This window comes from Castor canadensis, chromosome 6, assembly GCF_047511655.1.
Source record: "Castor canadensis chromosome 6, mCasCan1.hap1v2, whole genome shotgun sequence".
NCBI lineage: Eukaryota > Metazoa > Chordata > Mammalia > Rodentia > Castoridae > Castor > Castor canadensis.
The window spans coordinates 108,889,062-108,906,747 of NC_133391.1; the positions used below are offsets into that span (position 1 = coordinate 108,889,062).

The window sequence follows — 17,686 nt, forward strand, 5'->3', positions numbered from 1 at the left end:
ATAGATTTAGCCTTAATTTATGTTATGAATAAGATTACTTTTTCTTATGCTTCAAACTCTTCTTCATTTATTTAAATGTTGCCCATTTTTAAAATTTGGTTATTTATGTTTTACCTAATAATATAAAAGATCTAATTTCTTTGTGTAATCAATCGTTTGCTGTAATAGGACTTATAAATGAATAATGCCCATTTATCAGTTGTGTTTTAACCTTATTTTGCTTTTATTCTTGAAATAACTTTTTGTTTAGTGTAATAACATTTTAAAATCCTGTATCTTTAGCAGAAAGCCATTTTCATGTCTGAGATTATTTTTAATTCTATAAATTCTTCTACTTTGTAGTTTCTTTATTTTTTCAATTAAGTGTTCAATTTACCAGGAATGCATTCTGAGATGAGATGAAAGAATGATATAAACTTTATTTATGATATCTACCACCTTTCTGATTCAATTAAAATGTCTTTTCACCACTGATTTAAATAACATTTAATATACAAATTTCCTGACCTATTGAACGTATTTATTAATTTCCCAGCCTGTTCTATTTATCTGTTTCTGTGTGCCACTGTTACATTACTTTTAATTATTCATGTATTTCAGTTGTTAATTGCTGGCATAAATTAGTTATATGTTTATGTTACATTAAGCAAAATTTAATTGGTTTTCACCATGTATTGGCTCTCTTTATTTTCTCTCAGCATAGGCAGTCTCTGTATCCCATCTTCAGGAAAGGGTTTTATAATCCTGCTTTGCTGCTTTCTGGTTTAGTTTCTACCACATTGGGAACTTTTGAGAACTTTTGAGACAATTATATTTTTTCATATATTATTTCCAGTTGGATCTTATTTTTTTTTGTAATTCTTCTTTTTTAATTGTATAAAATATATACAGCACAAAAAATTTCCATTTTAAACATACAATTCGAAGGCATCAGTTGCATAGCCCTGTATAAGCCTCAGCACTATTTTCTTTTTTTTTTTTCATTTTTCTTTTATTATTCATATGTGCATACAAGGATTGGTTCATTTCTCCCCACTGCCCCCACCCCCTCCCTTACCACCCACTCCGCCCCCTCCCTCTCCCCCCCCAATACCCAGCAGAAACTATTTTGCCCTTATTTCTAATTTTGTTGTAGAGAGAGTATAAGCAATAATAGGAAGGAACAAGAGTTTTTGCTGGTTGAGATAAGGATAACTATACAGGGCATTGACTCACATTGATTTCCTGTGCGTGGGTGTTACCTTCTAGGTTAATTCTTTTTGATCTTACCTTTTCTCTAGTACCTGTTCCCCTTTTCCTATTGGCCTCAGTTGCTTTAAGGTATCTGCTTTAGTTTCTCTGCGTTAAGGGCAACAAATGCTAGCTAGTTTTTTAGGTGTCTTACCTATCCTCATCCCTCCCTTGTGTGCTCTCGCTTTTATCATGTGCTCATAGTCCAATCCCCTTGTTGTGTTTGCCCTTGATCTAATGTCCACATATGAGGGTAGTTGGATCTTATTTATGTAACTGTTCCTGTCTTATGTTTCAAAACCCTTCCTTATGTCCTAACCTGTCAGTTCTAATAAATTAGGGTTTTTTCCCAGTATTAGTTAGCCTTGTCCTTTTTTTACTTTTGACAATGATGGTTGCATTTCTTAAAGTTTTCTATTGATATCTTGGCTAGAGGTGTACTTGGAGGAGTAAAACATGAACCTGTTTTATTTTTAGTTACTCCAGGTATATTGAGTTGTGTCAAAAGGACACCTTATGACAGAATCAGTCTGTACTCAACCCTATACTCTTGTTCACCCTGTAAGACAGTGCTCATACCAGAATCTCCATCACTGCTTTATCTTCTAAGTCTGTAAAAGGATATGCATATGCAGTGCAGAGGGTAGAATATGCAGGCCTGATAGTTACTACAGGCTCCACTCCACTCCTCTCAAACTCCACTCTCCACATTTTACCACTACTTCTCATGGCAGATGGCTGGAAGAGAGAACAGTCCAGACTAGCAAAATGAGAATGAGAAGTGGTACATCTAGAAAGTTCTTCCCAAGCCAAATCCTCATTATCAGTCCTTGGAGTTTCCCTCTATATCTCTATGAGTGTATGAGTGTACGAGTGCACACTCAAAACGCCTCAGGATCCACTTTGGTTTTTTTAAGGTCACATAGTATAGCTACCAACCAGTGGAGTAATAAGTTTTTTGGGGTTTTTTGTTTTTTTTTATTGTTTTATTATTCATATGTGCATACACATATGCCCCCACCCCCTCCCTTACCACCCATTCCGCCCCCTCCCTCTCCCCCCACCCCCTCAATACCCGGCAGAAACTATTTTGCCCTTATCTCTAATTTTGTTGAAGAGAGAGTATAGTAAGTTCTTTGAAACAAGAGACCTAAATGAAAATATATCATCTCATATCCAAGCATTCATTGAGCACACAGAATAATTTAGATATTTTCTAATGCAACTCACAGTAGACATTTAACAATATCCAGTATTTTTCATAGAGGCATAACAAGTCTAAGATCACTTTTAGCCACTGTTTTCTTAAACAGGATCAAAAACAGAATGTTGGGATGGGATACAAGGAGATTACTTACAAGCAGTGTTTGTAGTGGAGCTGTTTCTAAAATCATGCTGTGGTCTTCCTCAAGGCCTAGTAATTTTCTTACAGCAACTTCCATTTACCAGCATTAATTTCAGCATGAACATAAAGGTGAAATTCGTGCACCTTTATGTTGAATTCCTTATTATCCAAGCTTAATAGTGAGAAATACGTAAGAAATCAAGTCTGGAGCTTAGTCTTTACTGAAACTTAGTGATTCCTGAATCTGTATTCTGTAAATTATTTTTATCTGTATTTTGTATTTAACAAAAGAGTGCTGATGTAAAATTACAAATGCTAACTGAAAGTAGAGAAAACTCAAGAGAGGTGATGCTTTACTACATGGACTTTTATGTGCTCAAAATATCTGTTTATAACTCCTATGTATTAGGAGTATCATAATTTCTAGTGATTTAGAGAAAAGCATTAACTTAGTTTCTTATTTTTTTGAATCTGTTCTACTTCTACCATTTAAGCTTTAGAAAATCTGGTTTCATCCTGCACATCCTTTACTGTTTCAAAGTTAACTCAAATTCCATCATGTAGATCATCAACCAAAACTCTAACAGAGATAATTTGGCCATCCACAAGAGGTATAAACAAGATAATTGAAATGTGATAAAAGATAATTGAAAAATGAATTTTTAGCAATGTGGAATTTGGCTTCTATAATAGGAAGAAACATGATTCACAGTGCCACTGTTTATGTTGTATGTATTGGAAAGACAGGCTCTGAAGCCTCTCACATTTAAAAAGGGAAAAGAACACTAGACACAATAGTCTAAAAGAATATTTCTCTTCCATATCAATGTGCTAATTTATCTAATATGCTGAAACACAGAGGCTTTCTGTTCCAAAATCACAGTTAAAATTTCAATATTAAAACTTTGATGGGATAACTGAAATAAATGTAGATACATATTAAGTGTAGTGAGTAAAATTTACATTGCTTGGGAGTAGTCCCCCAACAAGCCTCCAAACAAGAATGGAATCCAGAGTGTACTCATGTCTGGAGTTACTTTCTCTCTGAGCACTGAAATGGGAAAAACAAAAGTGAATATCTGAGTAAATTCATATGGCATTGTGGGAGAAAATTGGGATTATTGATCCAGAAGTTAAAAACAAATGCTTTTAAAGTTGCAAACATGAAAGAAGGACTAGCTATGCTCAGTAGTTAGAGGATGAGGATTATCCATTTTAGTACCTTAATCTGCCAAAATTCCAGGATTTCTCTATACACAAGTGAGACTGACAATAGCCTTGTGAATATTGGTTAAGAAGAGACTTCATGATTTTCAGAAAAAGAAGATGAGACTTTGCCATACTGAAACACAATGATTATAGACCAGTTGGTTTCATCCTACATATCCTTTACTATTTCAAAGTTAACTCTGAAATCCCATAATTCAATGAAAAATTCTAATCACATAAATCTGAAGGCTCTTTTGGTTTCCTCTGGAAAATAATCTCTGGATTATTAACTTAATATTGAAGTATAAGACATTTACATCCTTCTGACTTATATTGTGAAAAGAGTGCTTTATAGTAATTTATCAAAAAAAGTAAGTTTCTATTAAGTATATTTTTTGTAGACATCATGAAGGCATTTTAAAGTGCCTTCTCTGCTCTTATGAATAAAAAATTTTTGCATTATAGCACCTAATTTAATTACTATATGTTAAATGTCAAAAAAGAGTACCCTATTTAAATATTACAAGAGTATTAAATTTTTTATTGGATGTCTATTATTCCTGCTGCAAACTATTGTAAATTGATTTGGCATGCATGGAGGGAAAATAAGAGAAAAATGCCAATTATAAAGTCTCCATATGAATAAATGAAAAAAAAGCAAGCCTTTGACAAGAAACCAAGGCCTCCTCTCTTGGGATGACTGATGCAACACATGGCAAATATAACAGTATGACAAGTCAAAAACCAAATACACTTTTTTTTGTTCTGTCATCATTATTGTCTTTTCCTTTTCTCATTCCAGCACTCAAAGATTTTAGTGAAATACGCTTCATTTTTAATGGAGATTCCTTAACACCTATATCAATTGAGGAACATTAACAGCTGCACTGACAGAACTTCATCATAAAGACACTGATGTTATTGTGAAAGGAAAATGCCCCAGGCTTTTACTTTACTAAGACACACCTGCATATGGTGAACAAACAAAAAATGCTTCCTATACTAATATTTGGGGAACACATTGGACTTTTCAAAGCCTGTTCACCAGTATTGCTTTATCCAAAATAAGAATAGTTAGACTTAATGTGTGCTCATTTTATATATCTACATGAAAAAAAAACAACATAATGATTAGCTTTTCAAATTGTCTTAAATCTATACTGATAAATAAAAATGCTCCATTCCCCAAACCGATATCCTAAAAGCAATGAGATTATCACTGATTATACTTTGTCTCTTCAGATAAATTTGCAAAGAAAAATGAGAGTTACTGGCGTGATTACTCAAGGAGCCAAGAGGATTGGGAGCCCAGAGTATATAAAATCCTACAAAATTGCCTACAGTAATGATGGGAAGACTTGGGCAATGTACAAAGTGAAAGGCACCAGTGAAGATATGGTAAGAATAACTTACTTAATTTAAAAGTATTGTTCTGTTGAAGGTCATTGGTTGTCATTTGACTGAGCCTTCAGAGGAAGCATTATGTGGAAAACACATTCCAGAAAATTTGGGGTTTCAATTGAGTAGTGGTATGAAGGTAGTAGGACTTTCTCCATCTTATAAATTTGCAGTAGCTGCCATTTAAGATTTTCTGATTTTAATTGGTGGTCCTACAAATACTTGGTCAAAAAGTCAATGGAGTCTTATGTATGAAAAATGAGCTTTATTTTAACAACAGTCAGTTTTAAATTTCAGTTTTATTGCTTTTACCAATTAGCACTTTCCTTAAAAAATTAACTACTAATCAGAACTAGTCTCTTTAAAATAAGAAATGCAACATGTGAAAACAAAATGTATATCTGATATACTTCCTACAGTAAAATGTATTTGTTATTTAGCAGAATAAAATGGAAGAAATGGATATAATAGGATAATAGGTAATGTCTCCTTTTCCTTTTCTTATGACAGTCACATTTTTAAATTATTCCTCAAAACCTTTAATTTTAAAAATATCAGAACAACAAAAACATTTCATTTAAAACTAATTATTAGGCCAAAAATCTAAGAAATTTTATGAAATGTTTTTAAGATGGCCTTCTTAAGTGAATTTAAATAAAATTTTTCTGTTTATTTAGCCTATCTAAAAGATAAAATAAGAATAGGTTTAATGGAATTAAAGATAATACAATTTACTACTTTATTTTTAGAAGGAAACAGTTTTCTCCTTCTCCCAGAGAATACATAATAAGAACTATAAGTCTCTTAGTCATTGACCTAGAATGATTAATAAAGGTCTAATCTTCATCAGATAGCTGCTAAGGCAACATAAGTCTACCATACGATTAGAAAGACTGAGTGATCAAGAAGCACTAGTGAAGACTGGATTTTACCAAAAATGAAGTTACACATTAAGTTACAACATGAACAGACAGTTAGATGAAGTTGAAGGGATTAACTTAAAGAAAAAAAGTAAGTACCTCTCTGGCTGTGAAAGGCTAGCATTAAAATACATAAAATCATCATAGGGAAGTACAGACTAAGGCATAGGTCACAGTGGTTTATAGCTGTAGTTAGGATTTTATCTATGAGTTTTGTATTCATGGCCTGATGGCAAGGTGCTTCCTAAATGTTCTAGGCCTTCAAATTATTCATTATACTCTTTAACAACTATGTTGTGTATGGTGTAGGGCCAACGCATGAAAATAAGTAAAGAAGCTATTGCAATTAATAACTTTAAATGCTGCATTATGTCTTTACACAGGTGTTCCGTGGAAATGTTGATAACAACACCCCCTATGCAAACTCTTTCACACCCCCTATCAAAGGTCAGTATGTGAGATTATATCCTCAAGTTTGCCGAAGGCACTGCACGTTAAGGATGGAACTTCTTGGCTGTGAACTATCAGGTAAATTTCATATTATATGTTTCTGTACTGCATTTTAAGAAAATAAGAAGCATGTTTGTATGTTGTCTGTTAATATGAAGATTTTCAACACCAACAGAATTCATTTGTGCTACAAACTAAGGCATGGTTCAGTAGAAACAGCATATTGTTTTGTATATGTAGGACCCGTGCAAAAGAATAGAATTAATGCAAAAGGAGCAATGTATTTTGTTGAATGGTCAAAGAAAGTACTAGGCATTATCATGGGAAATGTGTCAAATGTGAATGTCTCTCATTGTTTTTGGTAATAACTATGACTTATGTTTTATAATGAACATTCAGTAAAACTGGAATCTACCTGACTGCGTAAATTTCATAGTTTCAGGCTATATGGTACAGAAAAGTAAGGTTCATCTTTAAATTTGGTGCTTTTTTAAAGAATTTATGAAACATGTAAATTTATCATTTCTCCCTAGGGAACAATATTTCAATACCAAGATTGCTACTCTAAATTCATTCTTAGAGGATTCTTAGCTAGCAACCTGCTTTTTGTACAAATAGTGATTATCCAGCTCAAGAATAAGCTGTCAAAGGACTCAGAGTTAAATAATTTTTGTCCTCCAGGAGCATCAATACCAGATATAAAGATGCATATTTAATGTGCAGATCTCACTGTGGTGCCATTTTATTATAGCTAGATTCTGAACTAAATAGGGAATCTTTTCTAAATATTCCACTGTGCTATATTTCTAGTGATTGTTGCTATTTTTCTGGCATTAAAAACTGTTCATCAGGAATTGGTACTAAGGGAGTGGGGAGAATATAAGGAAAGGATTAGAAGGATAGAATATGGTGTAAATGTTATGTACTCCTGTATGCAAAAGGAAAAATGGAACCTGTTGAAACTATTTTAAGAATGGGTAGAGGGAATAAAACAGAATGGTAGAGGGGGTGAACTTAGTTAAGATAAATCATAAGAACTTTTGTAAATGTCATAATGTACCCCCAGTACAACAAGAAGATGATAATAAAAACATTTAAAAATAAATAAATAAAATCACTTAACACAATGAAATAAGTAGAATCTGCTTGACCTCATAAATTTTATAAGTTGAGGTTGTATGGCACAGAAAAATAAACTTTATCTTTAAATGTGTTCCGTTTTTTTAGCTCTTCTTGAAACATGTAAGTTTATCATTCCTCCTTAGGGAATAATACTTCAGTACCTTGAGGCTTTTATTCATAGGTAAAAGTGCATACTTTATATTTATTTCTCTTCTTATATTTATTTTTTATGTCTAGAAATAGAATGATTTTTAAGCAAATAAATCTTAGTATTGAAAATTACAAATTTTTAATAAGTCCAGCACGTTTAAAGAAATTAGAGTGGTTTGGCCAGATGAGTGAACCAATCTATTTTAAGAATCACATTTTGGTCATGTGCAGTGGCTCAAGCCTGTAATCTACTCTAGAGAGGAGATTGAAAAGATCGAGGTTCAAAGCCAGCCTGGGCAAAAAGTTCATGAGACCTCATGTCAGTGCATGGCTGGGAGTGATGGTTTACACCTGTCATCCCAGTTACGTAGGAAACTACAAACAGGAGGATTGGTAGAGACAGCCTAGGGCATAAAGTGAGACCCTATCTCAAAAATGACCAATGCAGTAAAGAGCCAGTGGAGTGGCTAGAGTGGCATACTGTTTGCCTAGCAAGTGTGAGGCTCTGAGTTCATCCCCAGTACCACCAAAAAAAACAAAGAATCCCATTTTAATATTCCATATTGTCTTTTAGGAAGCAACCAACATACAGTTTTATTGCCATTAATTATCTTAACAGAGATCTTTTCCTTATTTTGGTCATTTAAACTAGCTTACAGTCAGTAAATCTTGGCAGAATTGTTGCTGTACAGTGTTTGTACTGCATGTCACTATATCACCACAGGCCAGTGTCATCCTTAAGCTATTCATCATAAAGCAATCAAGAGGAAGCCACAGTGTGATTAGATCTGCTCTAAGCCTGGTAGTTTTTAGTTGCTTAACATCACCTTCCCCAATTTTTCAGTCTTTTGATTCATGAGACTCAGTATCTCATACATGACACAGCTACATCCCTACAGTGTAAATATATTTCACTGTCAAGTTTGACAAGAGGTTATACCAGACTCTTTACAGATTTTTATTTTCTCACAAAAAAAGCAGTGCTCTATTTCCCAACCCCACAAATTGATTTTGAGCTTGCATGCAGAAAATACTATCTTTGAGTGGTTGTTTTTAAAGGCTAGAGCACTTCACTACAAAAATAATCAATTTCCGCATTAATATTTCATTTCGTTCAGGTTCTGTCCACACTGATAAAAGAGTTAATTAATTTATATGCATGAAATCATGTAAAAAAGAAGGGAAATTTGTGAGGTGTATCATATTGACAGAAAAATTAGCTATAACACTTGGAAATAAACACTGACCCTAATATTCCAAACTATTTCCTACAGTTGAGTGCAACACTGTAAACCCCAAGGCTGCCTTGTTGTTTTCAACAAACTGTCTTAAAATCTTTTCACCTGCTTAGAAGATCATCAGTTTCCTACCAAACAATTAAAGAGAACGTCTTTTAAGTTGTCTACAAGAGATATGACTTACAATGTTGAGAATTAAATAGTTGATAATCATGATTAGAGGAATAAAACTCAACCTCTCATTCTTTGAACAAATAATTACTTATTTTTCTTGTTGACTAAATACTAAAAATCAGGGTTGGTGTAAAATGAATTTTATTAATAAGCATAAATTGTCAAAGGCCTTTCTTTTCTACCCAGTCCTTCAAATATCACATTACAAAGAAAAGAAAAATAACTACAGTTTCCCTTATATCTTTTCTGCAAAGTAAGCAATTTCACAACTACTTAGTGAAGAGCAGCAGGTGAGTAGAGGACAATGCAGACAATGCATGTTACCTTGGAGTTGCCTGACAATAAATGGCATGCCATTATGCCTTCTAGAATTTTCTAGAATCCTGGAGATTGGTTATGACATTTTTCTCACTCAGAATTTTCATTTAGATTTTACAGGTATCTATACCATGGTGCTTAGAACATGTCTCCTCAATGAGATTCATGCTAAGAAAACGACACTTCATGTAATTTTTTTTGGCATGTTTGCAAAAGATAGGCATTTCCTAGAAAGTAGAGAAGACAAACCTGGAAGAGCCTCAAGAAGAAAGAAGTGATCTATATTGATGAGGACAGAAAGTAATCAATTATACTTGAGAATTATCAGTGAAGAATCATAACCTACCTGTCTTATGGCCTGCACTTAAAATTGCCTAGTTTTAGCAACTACACCTGTTTATAGGATGTTCTCTGGTGTTCACTGATATGCTGATATTTTGGAGATTTAACATCGCTTTCAATTAGAATGAGATTCATGGAAATAATTAAAATCGATAATTTACCAAAAGCTAACTGTGCCACCAATGCTTCTAAGTACTTTATTAAATAATATTTTAGAATGTCTCTTTAAGACAATTTTCTTCTATTACCATTTTGCTGATGAGAAAGATAAGACTATTTTGTTGAGTAACAATATGTACAAGACCACATAACCCATGAGGGGAGGAAAAACAGTAGAGTAGAGGAAAAGGTGTCTGGCTAGGGAACTCCTGCCTTTTATCTTTACTTCCTGCTGTTCTAACTCACCTTGTGAGTTTCTCAGCTAAAATATAACTGTTTTTATATAAGGAAGACTTAGTAATATTTTAATATGAGGATGGAATCATGCTTCCTATTATGAAGTTTGTAAATGGAATTTGTCAGTTTCAGTTTAAATTTGGAAATTGTGTTTATAAGTATATACATACATCTTTGAGGATAGGAAAACCCAAATTTTGCACCTTATCAAGTTTGAAAATATGTTTGATAGATCTAATAATCTTCTGATAATATGAAGCACTAATGATAATTAAATGTGACTAAGATATAAGAATGTATGAAAAGATTTGTCTAGTAATGGTTTCTGCTAGAATTCGCTTATGTTCTTCTGTTATCTCATCTATTAGTTTAAACTCTGCATTTGCATAATTCCTGGCATGTGGTATACACTGAGCAAATACTACCTTCCTACCTTCTAGAAGAAATCATGTTGGTGCAATAGGAATCAATGGTAAAGACAACACATATTTCTTAGATAACAAAATGCTATCCAGTTTAGGATATAACAGTGGAGCAGTTTGTAAAAATGTCTGTACTGAAGGAGGTTTAATTTGCAGTGTTATGAAAACAAATAAAAGAAAATTGAGTATACTGTATGAGAAAATATCCGACTTTTAAAGACACAATGAAATTGTTGAAAACTAGGGAACAGTTGTAAGGCTTCCAGTAATGATACAGGAGAGAGTATTTTAGCATTGTTTTCATTTTGCAAAATCATCTATCATAGAAAAATAGTTTGAATTATCTGTAGTGTTTTCAATTTTTCCAAAATATATTCAAACAAAATAACCTGAATTGTTTTCCTGTTTTGTTCCAGATTTATTTCTGATTATAGCACCCTTTTTTGAATTTAGGTGCTCTGTCTTTGGGAGAATGAATGGCATTATGTTTAATCTTCTCTTGCCTATCTGAAATGAACATGGAAAAGTTGTAAGATGATAAATTATTTTTCTCATGGAGCTCTTCTCATTTTCTTTCAGGCTGTTCTGAGCCCTTGGGGATGAAATCAGGACATATACAAGACTACCAGATCACTGCCTCCAGTATCTTCAGAACACTCAACATGGACATGTTCACCTGGGAACCAAGGAAAGCTCGGCTGGATAAGCAAGGGAAAGTGAATGCCTGGACCTCTGGCCACAATGACCAGTCACAATGGTTACAGGTAAAATTCTCCACTCTTTCACCACCTGCTGCTCCTTTGCCTTACATGATCCCCATAGGGTAGGTAAATGTCAAGAGTGTTTATTTTTACATGGTTTTAAATGTGCTTTTGTCTTTGGCTGTTTAAAATGATAAAGTAGTAATTCCTTCTGAAGCCATGTCTCTGGGCTACTTCCGTGTTGGTGATACTGTGACTTGATGGAGCCATTGGTACCAGATCACTATATTTCAGTCAACTGATTGATAATTGAGAGCATTTACATTTTACTTTCTTCTGTTCTAATGCTTTGTTTTATTACTGGCTTTGAAAATGTGACAGCAGGAATCCAAAAGACTGAAATCATGCCACTGATCTGCTGGTGGTCTCATAGTACCATGACTTATGACATATTAGCTCTTTAACTGTGGTTGCTAAGCAATGGAGCAATTTGGTTACAATGTCAGAGCTTGCTAATAGGAGGAAAGCATAGACTCTGCAAAGCCTAGTTATCATTTGCAAATGAAGTAAGGCTATATAGTCAATGCATTTTAAAACAATCTTCTTGTGCGATTATTTATGGGGTGCCTTTAAGTATACATAGATTTGTTAATGTCTTGTGTGACAAAAAATAATAGGTCAATTCCATAATGAAGTTCCTATGCTTGATTTTTATGCCATACCAATGAATTTAAAATCTGTAATAATTTATTGTATGTCTGGAAATGATGAAAACAATTAAAATAGAAAATGCTGCCATTCATCAAACCAGATTTGCCAAATCCAAACTATTTTTACCAGGTCATGTGAAATTTGCAATAGCCCTTATTCAATCTTTTTAATTTGGCCTTACATTTTATTATCCCACTATTAGAAATATTCACCTTTTTAATTATTTTCCCATAAAGTTCTGCCTGGATGTTTATTTGCTAGAATTTGTTGAGCTCCTTCATTAGCTACCAAAGATGTCTTTGGTGAAAGACAACCACTTACGTCTTTCAGCAAATATTACTGTATTTGAAGGTAGGGTGTATGTATTTTGTATATTGTCCCAGCATGCAACCTAGGGTCTTTGTCTTGCATGTAGTAGTGCTTACTGTATTAAATCATTTATTTAACAAATGTTTATTTGTGATGGACCCACACAGAATCACATAATAATTAAGATGCATAAGCAAGCAACAGTACTGTTCATATTTATAAGACATTACCTGTTTCTCACAACTTATCTTTTATTTGGATTACATAACACAAAACTTTGCTTTTCTCCTAGTTGCTCTTTCCCACTGTTCTTTCTACCATAGTTATTCTCCTGGTAGTATATCTTTCATTAACTCCACAGGCTCACATTAAATGATTTAGTGAATATTGGTGACTCCAACTACTAAAAAAGAGGACTAAGAATTCTAAAATCATTTTGCTTCTCACCATTTCCATTACCACTTTGTGATCTAAGCTGTGCCCCTCTTTCACATAGCTTCCTGCAGAAGATCACCCAATCAGCTTTCCAGTTTCTGATCTTAATTCTTTAAGAATCTCTTTCTCAAGTTTTAACCTGATTGTGTGTGTGTGTATGTGTGTGTGTGTCTGTACTTCTAAAATGTAAATATTCTTTCTCCCTTGTTTAGAATTCTTCAGGTGTTTTATCTTAGCCTAAAAATAAAATGTACATTCCTTAATGTAGTATAAAACCTATTGCATGATTTGGTCCCATTTCATCTCTTACCATACTCTTAAATTTACTTTAGTTTCTCAAAGCAAACACTATCTGTCTCTCCCATTCCAGTATGAACATCTTGTTTCTAGAGAAAAAGGATGTAAAGACCATGGCATTATCACCTTTCTGATGTTTAAATCTTTTAACTACACTATGGACATTGTCTTAAAAAGCTGGGCTGCCAGCTGCATGTCTGATTTAGGTTCTCTCCTATATCATTACTCTCACTTTATCACTGAAGGATAAACTTCAAAATCTGTTAGTGAATGGCTAAAACCACAGATAGTACCAAATCCTATATGCCCTACTTTTTTTCTCCTATATGCCTTGTAGCATTGCCACTGTAACAAAGTTACTGTCTGTCCTTATTTTATACCTTGGTGCCTCTTTGGTACTGCTACTCTTGTGCTTTGGGCTCATTATTAAGTAAAATAAGGGTTACTTGAACACAAGCATTTTGCCAGTCAAACTGACAGTTGAGATGATTGCTAAGTGGTAAATAGCTGAAAAAGGATGATTTGCATCCTGAGCAGGACAGAGTAAAACAGCACATTTCTTCACACAACTCATAATAGAATGCCATTGAAAACTATGAAAAGTTTATTTCTGGAATTTTGCATTTAATATTTTCAAATCAGAGTTGAATATGGATAGCTGAACTTGTGGAAGGTGAAACCAAGCATAGTGAGTTACTGTGCTATACTGTTTTTTGAAATTCTCTCACTATAACTGTATTATTATGTGTTAGAAATTGTGCTTTCTTTCTAAACTGTTAGCTTCAAGAGGTCTAGGACAATGCTTATCTTTGTTGACATTCTCAATTTTTTCTCCAGTACATAACCAAATACCTGTAACAATACCTGACACATAGTAGGCACTCCCTTAAGACTTGTTGAGTGAAGAATTCTTTCGGAGAATAATTCAACTTATGTATTTGGGTCTATATTGCAAATAAGTTTGATCATCAGTGTAAGAGGCCAACTGTTACATGATCTCAATTGTTTTTTATTGCTAGGAATCAAACCTAGGGTCTCACACATGCCAGGCATGTATTCTACCACTAAGTTACAGCAACAATATATTCTTAAATTTTGAATAACATTTTTGAAAGAACTCTAAGACTTTGTATCATAAAGCAGACTTTTCTTTTAACATACTGGATCTATATCTTAATAATATATAGCCCTTCTAATTATTACTTTGAAGAAACCATAGAAAATATCCCTTCCTTTTGTGAGACTTGACAGTGATAAGTTAAACTTATTCTTCATTGCTACAAAATCTTTTAAAGTTGTAAATATTCAAGTCACATCTTAGATTAACTGGGTAGAGCCAATATTATTCATGAATTATAATGCCTTATAGAATAAAACACAATATTTTACACCCCAAAAGTAACCCAGACAGCCTGGTAGACTCTAGAAAAACCCACACAGAGGGATTTCCAACAGCAAATTTTTTAAAAAATAAAATAAAAAAATTTTTTGCATGAATCAAAACGTGATTTTTAGTGCAAACCTCCATCCATCACTTTGTCTAGGATGGCTTTTCAAATGACTTCTTAAAGTCGCTTGCATGCTCAAATCTCAAATCTATTCATTCTTTCAAATGACAGACTTTCTGTCAATAAAAGGACCAGTTCTTCCAGTAGATGTCTGATTTTTGTTTTGTCAAAACATATCCAGACTCTCCAAGGCAAAGTAAATTGACATATTTCCTTTTACTTATTTTTTTCCGACATCAGGCAAGAAAAAGCTCCAGAACTGCGACTATTTTTGGTATTTTCTCCTCCAGAGAATCTATTCAACTGAATATTGTTAGCATTGGTGCTTACTAGTATTTTTGTTGAAAATAAGTTTAACATTTCATAGATGGCAATGTATAGGGTAATTTTTGAGCTGTTGATATAGAAATCAATTTTTATCCTTAAATGAATATTCTGAATTTATAAATTGGCTTGCATTTTTAAATGAAATGCATGAATTCTGAGCAGTAGCTCTTCAAACAAGAAAGGATTTCTATCCCTTGCATTCCCTTCCTTCATTATTAATCTCTTTCTAAAATATTTTTAAGAATTTTTTTTTCATATGCCAAATATACTTTTGGTCTTCTAATAAAGAAGGTTTTATTCCAGTTTAATATGTTTCACCAAAATGTAATCAGGTCATAATTGGAAATACATACAGTTGCTATAAATAAAACCTACCCCCAAAACTCTTATACCTAATTGTGATATATTTGAAAGAATTTTTATGTATTTTTCATAGGAATTTCTATCTGTTCAAATATTATTTTAATGTTTTATCCTTTTTATTATGCTAATACTTCTTCCAGGCTCTTCTATAAAGGCAAAATGTCTGGAACTCTCAGTCAAGTGCTCCATGTTGTTTTGTAGAAGTGATCATGTACAGCTAATTATCTTCTTTGAATTAGTGTTAATGATGAAATTGTAGTGCTGTTTCTGTCAGAGAATGGCAAAAGTGTATTAGGTCCACAGGTAGCCCTATATGAGATATTGCTCAGACTTCCACTTTGATGTGTATAATGTTCTCCAGAACTTAAAATTTATCCTAAACTTTAAGCAAAAAGACCTAGCAATGTGTTTTCCAAAAGCCTTCCAAAGTCTGAGCTATATATAGTATAGTTACTGCATCTTAAAAATCTTTCCAAAACCTAATTGAAAGATACTAAGCCAATTACTTTTGATTTATGGTGAGACATTCTTGACACATTAAATAAGAAGATTTGATAAGAGAAATTGTACAGAGAAACACACATTAGGTACCAAGTGTTCATAAGTCTCGCTTTTATCTTCCAGTGCCTATGTACCAGCAGGAAAGCATCATTTGACAACAGTTGTAATCAAGAACAAAGATATGCATTTATATCCCTTACTTCCTAGAAAGTGTAATTTCAAATTAAACAATGAAAATGAAATGCAGTAAATTGTTAGATAAGTTGCAAATTGCAAGTGTGTGTGTGAATTGCATAGATTGAATTATCAAACAAAAATTTTGAAATGTTTGTGTTTGGATAATATATATTTCATCTTCTTTACCTGAAAATGGTAATAAAAAACAGTGATTTTAAATGAGCAGTGTGTTGTTTGCCAATCTTCCCTGCTAAAATCCTATTCTTAGTAAAATGGTAATGGATTTTATGTCCATTTCACTGACTTTCAACAGATTGAATAAATTCCCTCTTTATTTATGATCAGAGTAGACAAACTAATCAAAATTCAGCAAGAAACTAAAATATTTTATAACAGTCTATCTGAAATGGGACATTACTTATGATAATTTAAATTATTATGAAATGTAGTGATTCGTTTTGGTGTGGTTCATGGAGCTAAGCAAGGAGGACTCTAAGGACAGACTTGGATTGATTGACAAATTATTTTAAAATAAGACATCACAAATTCTCTTATAATGAATGCATTGTACTTATATTGGTTGCCTTAGTGATGTAGACAATAGAAAGTGGGCAACTCACTCCCTATAGGTAAATCTAGTAAATATTCATAAAATGTAACAAAGTGTAAAAGACCAGCATGGGGAAGAATGTCATGATGTAATCTAGTAAATGGCCTTTTGATCTATTTCATGAGACGTTCGTTAATTTATGGTAGTCACATAGTATTTCAACCAAACCTGTAGGATTAATAGAGCTGCTAGACTGCACACTTTAACACTGACCCTTGTCAAAACTGCGTCTAACCCTACAATGCTCCATTTCAATATTAATTTTGTAGAAATGTGTAAGAAAGCAATTGAATTTAAGTATTAAAATAAAATATGCTTTATTTCATTTGTCCATTTCAGACTTATAAAATGAAATGTTCTGTCTACAAAAATTAATAACTCTTTAAAATCTATTGACTTCTCCTGCCTTCTGAACTATTTATTTACAGAGAATTTGAAGGGAAAGTTTTCAAAGTTCTAGTGACCAGTAAGCCTCTCAGAATCATTTGTCAATTAAGGAATATTCTGATTTTCAACTCACAATTCCAGTGCTGTTCCTATAGCAAACAATATACCTGTATTAAGGGTTAATCTCTAAAGGAGGTCTGAAAGAAATCAATAATGTAACTTATTTCATGATATAGTTTGGAGTTTAAGAAATTTATCACAGAATACCCCTACCTTAATCAAACTACAAATCACCTTTAAATTTTTAAATATCAAAGGAAATTTCCACTATCCAATTAGAAAACTACTCTTAATAATCAAAACAAAATTGAAGAATAGATTTGTATAAAAAGTATTTATAACCAGGAGAACAGCTAGTGTGAACGTTGTACATGAGTGCATTTTTTGAAGTTCAAAAATCTGGCTATGAGTGCTGACAAATCAGATCAGTACTCTGGGACTCAACTTTACTTGCTTTTTATTCTTAAAATAGACATATTGCAAAAATCACCTCTAGGATATCTTCTCCTTTTAAAAACCTCCATACTACTGAAATTCTAGGATCTAAAGGATGATTGGTCAAATCCAAATGAATCAAAAAATTATT

At 32.9% G+C, this 17,686-nt stretch overlaps 1 protein-coding gene across 2 annotated transcripts in view; it reads left to right on the forward strand.

The window, feature by feature from the left end:
* Positions 1-17,686, forward strand: part of Edil3 (EGF like repeats and discoidin domains 3) — a 411,883-nt gene that overhangs the window by 301,416 nt on the left and 92,781 nt on the right. For both annotated transcript variants that reach the window (XM_074077145.1, XM_074077144.1), the window contains 3 exons: positions 5,027-5,182; positions 6,486-6,630; positions 11,294-11,478. In XM_074077145.1, coding sequence (XP_073933246.1) covers positions 5,027-5,182; positions 6,486-6,630; positions 11,294-11,478 — 486 coding nt within the window. The remainder of the gene's footprint in view (positions 1-5,026; positions 5,183-6,485; positions 6,631-11,293; positions 11,479-17,686) is intronic.